At 38.6% G+C, this 14,331-nt stretch overlaps 1 protein-coding gene across 2 annotated transcripts in view; it reads right to left on the bottom strand.

Moving 5' to 3' along the window:
* The window catches only part of ZBTB11 (zinc finger and BTB domain containing 11), a 29,782-nt gene extending 15,451 nt beyond the window's left edge, over positions 1–14,331 (bottom strand). Inside the window, exons 1-3 of one of the 2 annotated variants that reach the window (XM_044251276.1) lie at positions 13,823–14,331; positions 6,755–6,990; positions 5,898–6,129 (exon numbers count right to left, since the gene is read on the bottom strand). In XM_044251276.1, the coding sequence (XP_044107211.1) occupies positions 5,898–6,129; positions 6,755–6,990; positions 13,823–14,132 (778 nt within the window). In that variant the 5' untranslated portion in view covers positions 14,133–14,331. Of the gene's footprint in view, positions 1–5,897; positions 6,130–6,754; positions 6,991–11,526; positions 11,543–13,822 lie in introns of those variants that run through there. The other variant, XM_044251277.1, reaches the window with a different exon arrangement.

Raw genomic sequence — 14,331 nt, forward strand, 5'->3', positions numbered from 1 at the left:
AATCTACACAGAGATAAATACAGAAGAGAAATTAAAGGTCACAGAATATAAAGTGAAAAATGTCTATCCAATTGGAATTTCAAAAGGTAGAAGAGAGAAAATGAGGCAGAAACAAGTTTTGAAGGCATACTGGCTGAGACTTTTTCTCAACTGATTAAGGATAATCTCAATTTCTTGGTTCAGGAAGTTCAACCATTTTTATGCAGGACAGTTGAAAGGCAAAGATCCTCAGGCTAGATTAAAAACAAAATCCAGAAATACGATGTTTACTTATTTATTTATTTATTTGGCAGAGATCACAAGCTGGCAGAGAAGCAGGCAGAGAGAGAGGAAGGGAAGCAGGCTCGATCCCAGGACCCTGGGATCATGACCTGAGCTGAAGGCAGAGGCTTCAATCCACTGAGTCACCCAGGCGCCCCAAAAGTATGATGTTTAAAGAGAAATGTAAAACATAAAGATACAAAAAGGTTGAAAATAAAAGATGGAAGACATGCTAGGGAAATGGTAATGAAAATACTGTTCACGTATCTAAAAAATATTTACTAAAGTAGTCAAAATAGAAAAATAAAAAAATGTTTATAACAGGAGCCAACATTAGAATGTAGAGGTAAAAATCACCAACAAAGATAAAGAGGATCACTACCTAATAATAAAAAAGATATTTTATCCTAAATCAGTAACTCGAAATTTATATGCAACTTATATGCAAACAAACATGGCCTCAAGATACACAAAACAGGGGGCACCTGGGTGGCTCAGTGGGTTAAAGCCTCTGCCCTCAGCTCAGGTCATGATCCCATGGTCCTGGGATCGAGCCCTGCATCAGGCTCTCTTCTCTGCAGGAAGCCTACTTCCCCTTCTCTCTCTGCCTACTTGTGATCTGTCTGTCTGTCAAATATATAAAATCTTAAAAAAAAAAAAAAGATACACAAAACAGAAACTGAGGAAACTCAGTAATAGGCAAATGAATCACATTAATTAATATTCTAAAGCACCTCTGTCAATAACTGATAGATCAAGCACACAAAATAATCAGTAAAGAATTAACAAGCCACAATATATTGAATGTTGGTTCCAAATGAAAAGACTCACATTCTATTCAAGTAAATTGAAGCTTATAAAAATAGACCATATGTAGGGTTAAAAGCAACAAATCTACAGTATTAAAGGGAAACTTATAGCCTTGATGCTTACAACAGAAAGTCAGGAAGGCTGGGAGCTAATGAGTGAAAAGCATTATACTTAACAGTCAAAAAAAAAAAAAAAAAATAACGGGGCTCCTGGCTTAGTCAGGAGAGCATGTGACTCTTGATCTTATGGTTCTAAGTGTGAGTCCCACACTGGGTGTACAGTTTTCTTTAAAAAATAAAGACAGTAACACTCAAATACAGTAAAAGGCAGATTAATGAAGGGAAATCAGTAAAAGAAAATAAAAGCTGTTCCTTTATTTTTTTAAACAATTTTTTTGTTTTTTAAGGATTTTATTTACTTATTTTAGAGGGAGAAGGAGCACATGCAAGCAGGTGAGGGGCAAAAGGGGACAGAGAGGGACAAGCAAACTCTGAACTGAGCATGGAGCCCAACGTGGGGGTTGCTCTCATGACCTGAGCCAAAATCAAGAGGCCCCTGCTTAACTTGACTGAGCCACCCAGGTGACCCAACAGCTATTCTTTGAACGGTGTGTCAAGAAGAATAAGTCAAAACTTGGTAAGAGGCAAAAAAAGATTACCAGGTACTAAGAGCAGTGTTGAAGATGCATCACTGATTTAATGCTATTGACTAGTCTATTTTACAACTCTGTAAAAAGTAACTTACAGAAAAATGATAAAAATGCAAATGAGGGGATGGCTCAATAGGTTGATGTTCAGCTTTTGGTTTTGGTCAGGTCATTATCTCAGGGTTGTGAGACGGAGTCCTGCATTAGGCTCCAAGCTTAGCAGGGAGTCTGGTTGAGATTTTCCATCTCCCTCTCCCTCTGTCCTCCCCTCCCCCAATTTTTCGCCTGCTCGCTCTCTCTCGAAATAAATAAATCTTAAATAAAGAAAGTTTGAATAACTCTCTAACCATTAAATATGCCAGATAAGTAGTTAAAAATCTTCCCTCCAACTCCAGCATAAGCCCAGGCAATTTTAGCCACCATTCTACCAAACATTCAAGAAAAAATAATGCTAATCCACAGTATATTTCAGTGTATCTAAAAATTGGAGGGAGCATACATTTTATAAGACTAGACCAACTCAGAGTGCCTGGGTGGCTCAGTCATTGGGCATCTGCCTTCAGCTCCGCTCATGAAGCCAAGGTCCTGGGATCGAGTCTCACATTGGGCTCCCTGCATGGCAGGAAGTCTGCTTCTCCCTCTGACCCTCCCTGCTCTTATGCTCTCTTGTTCATTCTCTCTCAAATAAAATTATTAAAATCTTAAAAAAAAAAAAAAGACTAGAGCAACTCAGATATCAAAACACAAAACTGTGAAAAAGAAGAATTACTTGTGAATATATGTGCAAGTATTCTAGACAACATTAGCAAACAATAAACAGCAATTTATACAAAAGCTGGTAATAATATGACCCACCTGGATTTATTTCAAGAACAAAAAAACTGGCTTAACAGAAAATCCATGTAATTTCCTACATTAACAGAAGGGTAAGAATACAGGCAATTTCAATAAATACAGAAAAAATACGTGGTAAGTCAATACTGCTGGAGGAGGAGGTTATCAAAAAGATTTGACTTCCAGCTGACCCTCAAGCTGGATGGACCCAGACAAGTGGAGGACTCCACCACTCCCCTGTTTCTGAAATGTGTGTTTCACTTGCCTTCTCTGTTCCCAGAAGTTGCCCCCCAAATATATCTTTGAGATAGAAACTTGGTATTGAGGCCCTCTGGACTGGGTACCTGACTGAACCCACTTAAGGCCTCCTGAGTACATGACTGAATACTGTTAAGGCCTCTATATAAACTTCTAAGATTCTGCACAGAGATCTACTCATCCTGCAGCTGCCCCAGACAATCCTTATAAGTACTGGCTCCCTGTGCAGATTATACCTGGGAACCTCCTCAGAGAATTACAAACCAGCACCCATTTTAGAGGGAATATCCTTAATGTTAAAACAGTAAAAAGTTATCTATTTAAAACATTTACCAAGTCATATACTTTGTGGTAAAAAAGCACCTTCTTTAGAAATGGAAATGAGGTAAGTAAACCCCCTATCATTTCTATTCAACTGGTTTTTTGAGGTCCTGGACAGCACTTTAAAGCAAGAAAAAAGTTTTCAAAATACAAAACCTGGAAAGGTAGAAACAAAACCAACACTATTGGCAGATAATTTATTTCTTTATATGGAAAATTCCTAAGAATCTATAGGTAAATGACTGAATGACTAAGAGAATTTAGCAGTATTAAGAGAATCTAGCAGTATTACTATATACAAAATATACACCCAAAATAAATCTGAAATTATATAATTTTAAGGAAGAAATACAATAGTTTCAAAACATATAAAGTATCTTGGAGTAATCCTACAAAAGGTGTTTGAGATTGTTAGGGATAACTCTAAAACTTTATTAATTCAATGTAATCTCTATCAAAATACACTATTCGGTGTATAAACTGACAAGCTGCTTTTAGTTTTTATGGAGCAAAGGGTTATGAAACAAAGACCCACCTGAATAATAAATGTGGGAGACTCCCCTTACTATTATAAAGGTAACGTAATTAAGAAAAGTGAAAATAGTGTATGGAAAGACAACCGATAGACTAGAAGAAAGCCTAGAATCAGCACCAAACTCCTGGGACTGTTTTTGTTAAGAGAATCTGAATGGTGAACTGACAAGGAGGATGGCGTCTTCACTAGAGGGCTCTGAGAGAAGCGATGATTAAAATGGGAAAAAAATGAAATCAAACACCTATTTCACACCAACAAAAATAAACTGCAAACAGATTAAAACTTAAATATGAAAGAAAAACGATGAAAATTTTAAGAAGAAAATCTATGAACATGTCTTTATGACAGTACAGAAAAATTTTTTACAAGCATAAACAAATAAAGGAAAACACAAATTAATTCAACTACATTAATTGGGTAATTTAAAAAGATGTACATTTTATCTTTTTATACTGTACATGTTTTATATTCCTTACCTAATATTAAACAAAATAAAAGCCATCTATTTTGCCTATTGAATTACATTATATTTGCTGCACAATATATAAAAATAAGCATATAGGATGAAAAACAAATGAGGTATTTCATTGGAATTTTAGGATGCTGTACTGCAGTTAATTGGGGCAAACACTTCATTCGCTAAGCTGCTGAGAAACTGAAAAAGAACACTTCATATACCTCTCTTCCTGCTTAAGATGCATAAAAGACAGGGGAAAAAATCCCAAAGCTAACTTATTTCAAAAGACTACATCTGTGATGAGTTTTATTATTCAGATGGCCCAGTATAAGACATATTTTCTCCTAAATCATCGAACCCAGAAAAAAGAAAATATTGCTAATCTAAAATGTAACGCAATTCTATGCTCCATGAAAAGCTTTGCTCACCATTGTAACCCCAGAGCCTAGGCTGGTTCCTCACACACAGCAGATGCTTAATAAGTATTTTTTTAAATAATTAAACATAGTTACAGCAAAGAAAAAATACACGTTATTTGTCTTCCCAGAAAAAGTGATTTTTTTTAAATTTATTTTTTATTTTTTTAAAGATTTTATTTATTTATTTGACAGACAGAGATCACAAGCAGGCAGAGAGGCAGGCAGAGAGAGAGAGGAGGAAGCAGGCCCCCCGCCGAGCAGAGAGCCCGACGCGGGACTCGATCCCAGGACCCTGAGATCATGACCCGAGCCGAAGGCAGAGGCTTAACCCTCTAAGCCACCCAGGCGCCCCCCAGAATAAGTGATTTTTAAAAGCATGAGGTAGGGGCCTGGCTGGCTCTGTGGATACAGCATGCAACTCTTACTCTTGAGGTCATAAGTCTGAGCTCCATATTGGGTGTGAAGTCTACTTTAAATAAAATATAAAAAATATATAGATATAGATATAGATATATATGGTAGAAAAGGACCAGTGGGTTAACTACATTAAGTATTTATATACCTGGATAAAGTCACTTTTTTGTTTCGGAAAGGGAAAATAATATTTTACACAGTGATGTCAGTAATTCAGTAATCAGGAGTTACAGTAGGTTAATATTATGAAAAAATGTATAAATAAGGTTACCTATTTTAATTCTTCCTAAATTTTCATTTGTTGACTCCTAAGCCAATATATAAGTTCTAGTGGGCCAAAAGAAAGTCAAATTATTCATTTACAATAACAATAAAAGCAAAGAAAAAAGCCACACCTAGAATTTTGATTAATGTATATTAACAGCTTGATTATTCAAACTAATGAATTCTAATAATCTTTAAAAATGAGAAACAACAGACCTACAAAGGTGCTCTATTATTCCATGTTCCACAACATAAGATACAGGAAGTCAATTCTTTTAACAGTAAATTTTTAAATAACATATTCACTTAGTGTAATGTAACACTGATGCAGTTATGGATCTCTCTCAAACTGTTTTTAGCTATGTTAATCTCAGAAATTTTTCTACTGCTACATTTGTCTCACCAAAGAGGTAGTGATAGAAAATGACAGCCTTTTCTATAACCCTACCTTGGAAACTATGCTAAAAGTAAAGACTTTTTCAATTCAGCTTAGTGTACTACTATAGGTGGGCTTCTCCCACTGCAGCATAAATCCCGAGTTTCTAAGACATACCACACCCACACACACACCTTCTTCCAGTAGGTACTTACACACACACACACACACACACATACACACACACCACTTCTTCCAATAGGTACTTATAAACGAAAGCAAGAGTATTAGAAAATTCTTACCAGAAAGATCCACCACTGCCTCATGACTGGAAACAGCTCCTTTCTCAATAAAAAGATCTCGAAAATATTCACTATTAGCTGACAAAACAGATTTATGAGCTTTGTACTCTTCTCCCTCAATTAACAAAGTAACATCACAGAACTGGTTGGAGAGTCTCTGTTCGTTGAGCTGTTTTAAGACAGCCTGACAATGTTTTGGAGAAGAACGTTTCACCACTCCTTTGGTATCAACCTATCAAAATAAGTTCAAGACCAAGAGTTGTATTATATATCATTTGTATCTCTACCTTTAACAGAATTTAAAACACCATTAACTAATATGAAGAAAAGAGTGAGATGTTCTTTATTATCTATATATTTAAATAGGTCATTCTCACTATTTTCTGCTGTGTTCATTCTACTTGACCCAGTGGAAACCTGCATCTCACTTCTTGCTGTCTTTTCTTACCAGTCAGAAACTTCATGATGTATAAAGTAATTGCAGGTAAAAAAGAAAGGCCTAGCCAGTTTAATTTTACCTTGTTTCACGACCTAGAGACTGCTTCCAGAAATGTATTCTGTCTACCTGTACCAATATACCATTTAAAAAGACAGGAAGAATGATTAACAACAAACCAAGGAACTTCTGAAGAGAAGAAACAACAGGAATATTTATGATTAATGAAAAAGCAGTATTAGCATACTTTTAGTGTATGTAACAAGAGAGTGCATTACCTGAGACATTTAAGTGCATTACTTAAATTTGCAACCTCAGTGCCAACAGTCAAGCCATTTCAGTACTTTAAGAAAAAAATTTACCAAGACTATAAATACTAATGTATTACAGATGTTAAAGGTAGATGGAAATTTCCACTTACAAAAACAAGTTCATGTTTCGATACTGGCTTCTTTTTTGCAGGCTTGGAGGCTGTAGTTGGAGGTGAAGTAAAATTGCTCAGATCATCTTCTGATTCATTACTTTCTTCTCCAGATTCAAGATCTAGTCCCAATTCTTCTAGCATTTCTGAAGTATCTGATATTGGACGGGAGCGATCTAGTTTCTCCTGGCATTTGCTACACTGTTTAATGTAATCTTTCACTTGCTTTAATATACCTATAATAAATATAAGAATAAAAAGTCAAATTTAATGCTGTTCTCATTTGAAAATTGAAAATTATTTATTGTCGGTTAATCTATGTGTACTGATACATGTTTGAGTGCATACATCCAGACACACACATGTCCCATAAAGTATATAAAAGTGATTTTTTTTAGGACATAAAGTACATTTTTTTCATAGATGTAAGGTTATAAATGATGGTTTGTTTCCATGCTTATTTTTGTTTATTCCTAGTTATTCACTTCCCCACCATAAAAGATGATTATGTAACAGTGCCCATTTCCATGTGCAACTCATTCATGCTAAAGGAACTACATGAAAATGCCAATATAACCTTCATGAACAGTAATATAATGTGGTTACCTCTCCACCCTACTAACATCAGGCCTGACCATGCAATTTGCTTTGGTCAATGGAATATGAATAAATATAATGTGTGCCACATCTCAGAAGCTGTAAAAGGCACGGTTTCCCTCCAGGGCTCTGATCTTTGTCTCCTCTCTCAAATGACGGCATGTTCCAGATAAATGCCATCCTTTATAGCCCAAATTGACAGAGCCTGAAAAAGACAGGTGGAGTCAACTGCAACCTGAACTACAACCACAACTTGCAAGGAAAGTATAAAATCAATCTCATTTTTGAAAGCTATGAGATTTTAGGGCTGTATGAAAAAACTGCATAAACAATCTAACAAAAGTTAGATTGTATACAAACCACTCACAAAACCCTATTCTGAATTTCAACTTCTAGCTCAGCATGTTGGGGTAGGGGTAAGGAGCAGGGAGGAACACCACTTGTAAAATAAGACCAATTAATTTCCATCCTACAAATGAGAAAATGAAGCTCTAGGAGGTTAAGAAACTTGTCCAAAGTCAATTGCTAAACTAAATTGCAAAACTGGGCCTCCAAAATCCCTATGATTTTCAGTATATTATGCTAACTTACACAGGAAGACATTTGTCCATTACTATGACAGAAAATTCTCTTCCCCACAATCCCAAGTAAAACGTAAATGAAAGGCTCATTAATAAGCTAAAATGATATAGACAGTAAATTCCTAAAAAGAATTTCAAGATGTCAAATTATAACATGGTTCCTTGTACTTTCAACCTTCAGATAATATTCAAGCAATATTTCTCAAATTGTATTATGTCCCAGGGCATCTGGATGGCTCAGTTAGTTAAGTGGCTGCCTTTGGGTCAGGTCATGATCTCAGCGTCCTGGAATTGAGCCCCATATCGTGCTCCCTACTTGGCAGGGAGTCTGCTACTCCCTCTCGTTCTCCCTGCTTATGACAGCTCAATCTCTCTGTCAAATAAATAAATAAAATCTTAAAAAAAAAAAAAAGTCCCATACTTACTTAAAAATATACATTGGACTAATAAATTCAGAAAATTATACTCTCATTTTACATGCACACAATAGGTATTATCATATTCAAACCTCTGAGAGTTCTATAGTGAAAAATAAGTTTAATAAGAATTTGCCAAATGTATTCGTTTAAAGACCCCCTTCCCCCAACCCAAAACATAACTTAGGAAATAATGGGTTACAGTTAAATAAAACTTCCATAAAAAGTCAATTTGCATGTGCACATTTAGAGGACAATATACATTCTAATGTCTGAAAATGCTTAAGTCAATAAAAAGTCTATACCAGTATGAGGTATGCAGTGAGCAGAATAAAAAAAGTGATGAAAAGTCTAGAGGGATATATATATATATATATATATATATATATATATATATATATATATATTTTACATACAATTAAGAGTAAATGGAGGAGCGCCTGGGTGGCTCAGTGGGTTAAAGCCTCTGCCTTCATCTCAGGTCATGATTCTAGGGTCCTAGGATTGAGCCCCACATGGGGCTCTCTGCTCAGCAAGGAGCCTGCTTACCCCTCTCTTTCTGCCCGCTGCTCTGCCTACTTATGATCTCTCTGTCAAATAAATAAATAAAATAAAAAAAAAAAGAATAGAAGACATGTAAGAGAATATATCTATTTTTAAAGATTTTATTTATTTGTGAGAGAGAGAAAGAGACTGCATGTACCCACGTACAGGTCATGGGGCTGAGGGGGAGGAAAAGGGACCAGCAGACTCAGCATTGAGCAAGAAGCCTGATGTAGGGCTCGATCACAAAAATCTGAGCTTGTGACATGAGCCAAAATCAAGAGTTGGAAACTTAACTGACTGAGCCACCTAAGCTTCCTGAGAATATGTATTTCGAAGTAAAAAACAAAAAACGTGGAAATTTCCATGTTCACAATGAACAAAGAAGGCATTTTTCCCCTAATTAATTTTGTCTGTATTTCCAAACATTTTATGATTCTACAGTTCAATATATTCTGCATACAGCATAAATCTGATTACACTATAAACTGGTTGAGTTCAAATGGTATCGGAGAAACTACAAATGAAGCATTTGAAAAGGATGAAAATAATAAAATCTGCAGGAAAAAATTATTAATGTATGATAGTCTAACAATTGTCTCGAAAGGGACCCAGTATGTTTTAAATCCTTTCATCTGAGTGTTAATGTTTTGATGGGATCATCTTAAAGTTATCTTTACAGATTCAGAAACCTGACCTCTTCAGTTAATCCAGAATTGATTAAGCTGAAAGACTGACTCAGGTTAGCCACTAAAAGGCATCAAGGTATAAATGTAGTTAATTTACTACATTACTGCAAAGGGTTGAAACTACTTATGCAACAAAATCTGAATCCACTAACTAGCTCTGTGACCATGGTCAAGTTGCTAAACCTCCCTATGCCTTTGTGTCATCAGCTGTAAAATGGGATAACAATAAGGTGCTGCTGTGATTGTTAATATTTATAAAACTCTTTGAACAATATATGACACATAGTTACTACATAAGTATTTGTTAAATACAGTAATAATCACTGATCAACCTCTATGGTACTAAAAAACAAAACAAAAACAAAACAAAAACCGAAAACTCACATAAAACACCAAGTTACCATTAAAAGATTCTTCACTGAGCACAGAATCAAAAAAACAAAACAAAACAAAAACAAAACAAACAAAAAAAGCCACACCAAAAAAACAAAGATGAAAGACCTTAGTGGGTAGTTGTCTAATAAAACAACTTGAGAAACAGTTTCTTTAGAGCAGGTTTCTCAACCTCAGCAGTGTTGACATTTTGGGCCAAGATCATTCTTGTTGGGAGTGGGGAGGGATGCAAAGGTCTGTGCTGTCCGTTCTTAACTCTAGAAAGTTTAGGAGCTTTCTGACCTCTCCTCAACTACATGTCAACAGCAACACCTCAACCACCACCACCATCACCCCCAGTTATGACAACCAAAATTGTCTCCAGACACAGCCAGACAGACGTCCCCTGAGAGGCAAAATCGTCCCTGGGTTGAGAACCAATGCTTTAGAGATCTATTTGCCTGAACAATCTGCTCCTGTTAGCTGTTCAAGAACCTCCTTCCCTGTCAGTTTTGGATACAGTGACCACCCCCAGTTCGGGGGCTCCCACTTCTAGCTCCATACTTTTTAGTTCTTCCTTCTTTGTTTTCTTCAAAGAGGTTACAATGGCTAGTTATACCTAATATTTACAAAGACCCATTTTTGGTGGGTTTTCTAGAGATTACATCCTCCTCTTCTAGACTAAATAACAGTGGAATCCATTTATCCCATAGTTTAAACAAAAATAATGCTTTTGGAAGCATTTCACTGTAAATTCCCTACCCATCAGCATCTGACTGAAGCAAGGGAGAGAATCATTTATTTTGAAACTGCACCACATAATTCAATACAGGATAAAAAAAGAGGATGTGTGTGCGGGGTGGGGGGGTTGCAAGAATATTTATTAACATTTTACATCCCAAAACGTGCTATATGTAAATGTCAGGCACTCTCCTTCTCTTTCTCTCAAGTTTTTCAACTATGCTCAAAGGAGGAAAATTGCTACAAACTTGCCTGAGCACTAGAATATAACTTATGATGGCAGCATTCCGAAAAAGCAAAATATATAATGAATCTCAGTAAACTGTCCTTGATACAACTTCTGGGGGAATGACTCGGGAATAGTTCTTTTTTTGGCACCTACATTGATCAAATCTTAAGCTTTCAGATAAACAGATACAACTATAGCTCTGGAATATGTATATTTTAAGTAGAAACAAGTAAATAACCCAAGGGTTCATGTATTAAATATCAAAATGAAGAGCTATTAAAAAAACTTTTTAAAATGAAAATCTAATAATGGGAGGCAAACTTCTCTGATGCTTATTATGAATTCTTATTATTTTTTCTTTTTTAAAAGTAAATTATGCCCAATGTGTGGTCTGAACTCATGACCCTGCGATCAAGAGTCCAATGCTCTATGGACTGAACCAGGTAGGTCCTCCAAATTCTTATTTTAAAGGAAGAAATACTAAAATAATAAGTAATGAGATCATCAAATAATGAAAACTCATTAATGTTAAAATAGCATTTTATGAAAAATCACTATTTTCCCAAACAAAACAAAATTAGTAAGAAAAGGGGTACTACTTTACATTTTTGAAAATCTTCTTAATGTGTGGCTCAACAGAAGACAGATCATCATATTTGCTTCTGCATTCAATTTAATATCATATATCATATGTCACAGAGCCTCTGGAAAACTCCACTGTATACCTGGGAGACAATGAGTAAAAAAGGCAAATAATGCCTTAGAATTATCATTAAAATAATTGACTTTGTGGATCCTCTCAAAGGATCTCAGGGCCTCCCTTGTCAGAGGTTTAGTACCATAAGTACTGTACTTCAAGAATAGCTATCTAGTTGCTTAAGGACTTTTAATTTTACAAATGTATACAAATAACAAATGTATCTCTTTCATTTTTCAATTAAACGTAAACATGGTCTCAGTTTTTTTGCCTAAGACACTGCACACCAAAAACCAAACAACCCCTGCCGCCCCACCAAACTTCATTCGCTATCATTCAAAGATAACAAATTCAGGGAAGGGCATTTTTTTTTTTAAAGATTTTATTTATTTAAGAGAGAGAGAGAGAGTGGGCAACAGAGAACAAGCACGGGGAGCTGCAGAGGAAGAGGGAGAAGCAGGGAGCCAGATGCTGGACTCCATCCTAGGACCCTAAGATCATGACCTGATCAAAAGGCATATGCTTAATGAGTCACCCAGAGGTCCTGGGAAGGAAAATTATTAACACTAAACTCTTACAGCACCATATTAACAGTGGTTAAGAGTGTGAAATTACAAAGGTAGCTGCAGGACCTCCGACATGTAACCTCCTGGTGCTTTTAGTTTCCTCACCTGTAAAATAGAGCTATAAATGTTTCCACCTTACAAGGTTTTATCAAGAGTAAATGAGTGAAAAACAAACTAAGAGCTCAGAGCTACACCTGATATAAAAATCTGATCAAGCTTACTTTTAGCTATAAATGTCATTTTTAATATGTCATAAAGTATTTAAAAAATTTTTTTTTCAAGTGATTTCTACAATCCAAGGTGGGGCTCGAACTTAACACCCAGAGATCAAGAATCAGCAAAATGCAATTACTCCGTATTCACCCTACAAAATTTTTTCCCTTTAGAGGAATTTCATTCAAATATTGGTTTAAAATAGTAAATAAATGACGGGAAAACACTTAAGAAGACAAGAGCTGGACCGTTTTTGAAAACACGAAAGAACTCTAAGGAACAAAAAGAAGGACCACCCATTAGTTTCTCACTAATGATGACATTGTTCATTGATGACAAAGCTCATTAACCGAAAAGAACTTCAGAAAGTACTGAGTAGTCCAGTTTCTTTGCTCACAGATAAGGAACCAAGACTCCTAACTTCTCCAGAGCCATAAGGAGAGTGAGAGGCTGAATCCTTCCAGACACAACCGCTCATCAGGGCCTGCAAATCTTTCACTGATTCCAACTGAACAGTGTCCACGTAAATGAATGCAAATCAACTTTGTGGACAGTGAGAGAGGTAAAGACCCTTGCCCTCCTTCCCTTGCCTGGTTCCCAAGGAGTCAAGATAAACTCGAGCGCAGTTATTTCCTGACTATTACAAACACAGTAACCGTATCTTTTCTGGGTATACACAGTGCTTCAGAGTTTCCAAAGAGCTTTTCACAGTATCAGAGGAAGGACATGAAAACATTCAGAATGCAGGCTGTTATCCTTGACATAGACTCCTTGCCTCATAATCGAAGTTGCAGACGGCTGTTCCCATACAGTCCCTTCCGATCACCTCTGCGCACAACTGCCTTACTGCTTATTTACGCCGCAGTAGCACAGTTTGAGGAATACGCGCAGGCAGGTCCAGAGAACCTCAAAACCGCAGGCCGAACCCCAGCGGAAACGGCTGGAGCAAACAGCCCTGGCTTGGGGCGGACCGTCCCTGCCCCAGACCATCAGCACAACAGGGTTTCAGGAGGCGCGACACACCGCTCCGCAGCGCCGCCGACCCCGCGGTCTAGTAGCCTCCCGGGAGGGCGGGAGCCACCGCCGCCCGCGCAGCGGAAGGAGGCGGGCCCGCCGCCGCCCGCACCGCCCGGCCCCTCCGGGCGGCTGGCCCGGCCCCCGGGGAAGCCCCCTTCGCCCCACCCCGGGCCAGGGCCCGCCCCCAGCTTCCCAGGCCTCCTTCCTGTGGGAAGTACGGCTCCTTTCGCGTCCCCCACCCTCTCGGCTCCGCCAGGCAGCCGCTCCGCCGGCGAGCGCAGGTTGGCCCGGCGAGGGGCGTCTGGGACCCCCAAACTCGCTCGTGCACGAAGAGGCCCGCCTCTGCCAGCGGGCCTGGCCTGGGCAACAAGCCGCCGCCCGCCCCCTCGCCACGGGCGAGGTCCTACCTCGCCACCAGTAAGTCTTGGACAAGTCGTGCCAGGTCTGATGCCGGGTGTGGTGAGTGCCGCCGGGGCCCAGGTGCGCCGCCTCGATGAGCCCCCGGCGCCGCTCCGGCTGCAGCACCACCTCCAGCTCCGCGAAGGTCTTGCGGTGCCGCTGCCGCCGCTGGTAGTACAAAGTCCCACCGCGCACCACATAGCAGGCAGCTGCCTTGCGGATTTTACGCTTGACATTGCCCTCGGTGCCCGGCGCATACGGCTCACGCTCGTTTGTCAGGTAGCGAAGAATGGCCCGGTAGCTTTCCTCGCTTGACATCGCTGACGGCGGCTCCCTGAGGGCGCCTGTCAGTGGTGGGGGAGGAAGACAGGGCACTAGCTCCGGGCGGATGCAACAGCGGCGGTGGCACTGTAGGGAGGAACGGCTGTATCAGTGGTGAGTGCTCTTCGACGGCGCCCGCAGCGCGAAGGGAGAACGGACGAATTGGTAACCAGGGGGAACTGCACTTCTCCAGCGC

The sequence above is a fragment of the Neovison vison genome, chromosome 6, assembly GCF_020171115.1.
Source record: "Neovison vison isolate M4711 chromosome 6, ASM_NN_V1, whole genome shotgun sequence".
Classification (NCBI taxonomy): Eukaryota; Metazoa; Chordata; class Mammalia; order Carnivora; family Mustelidae; genus Neogale; species Neogale vison.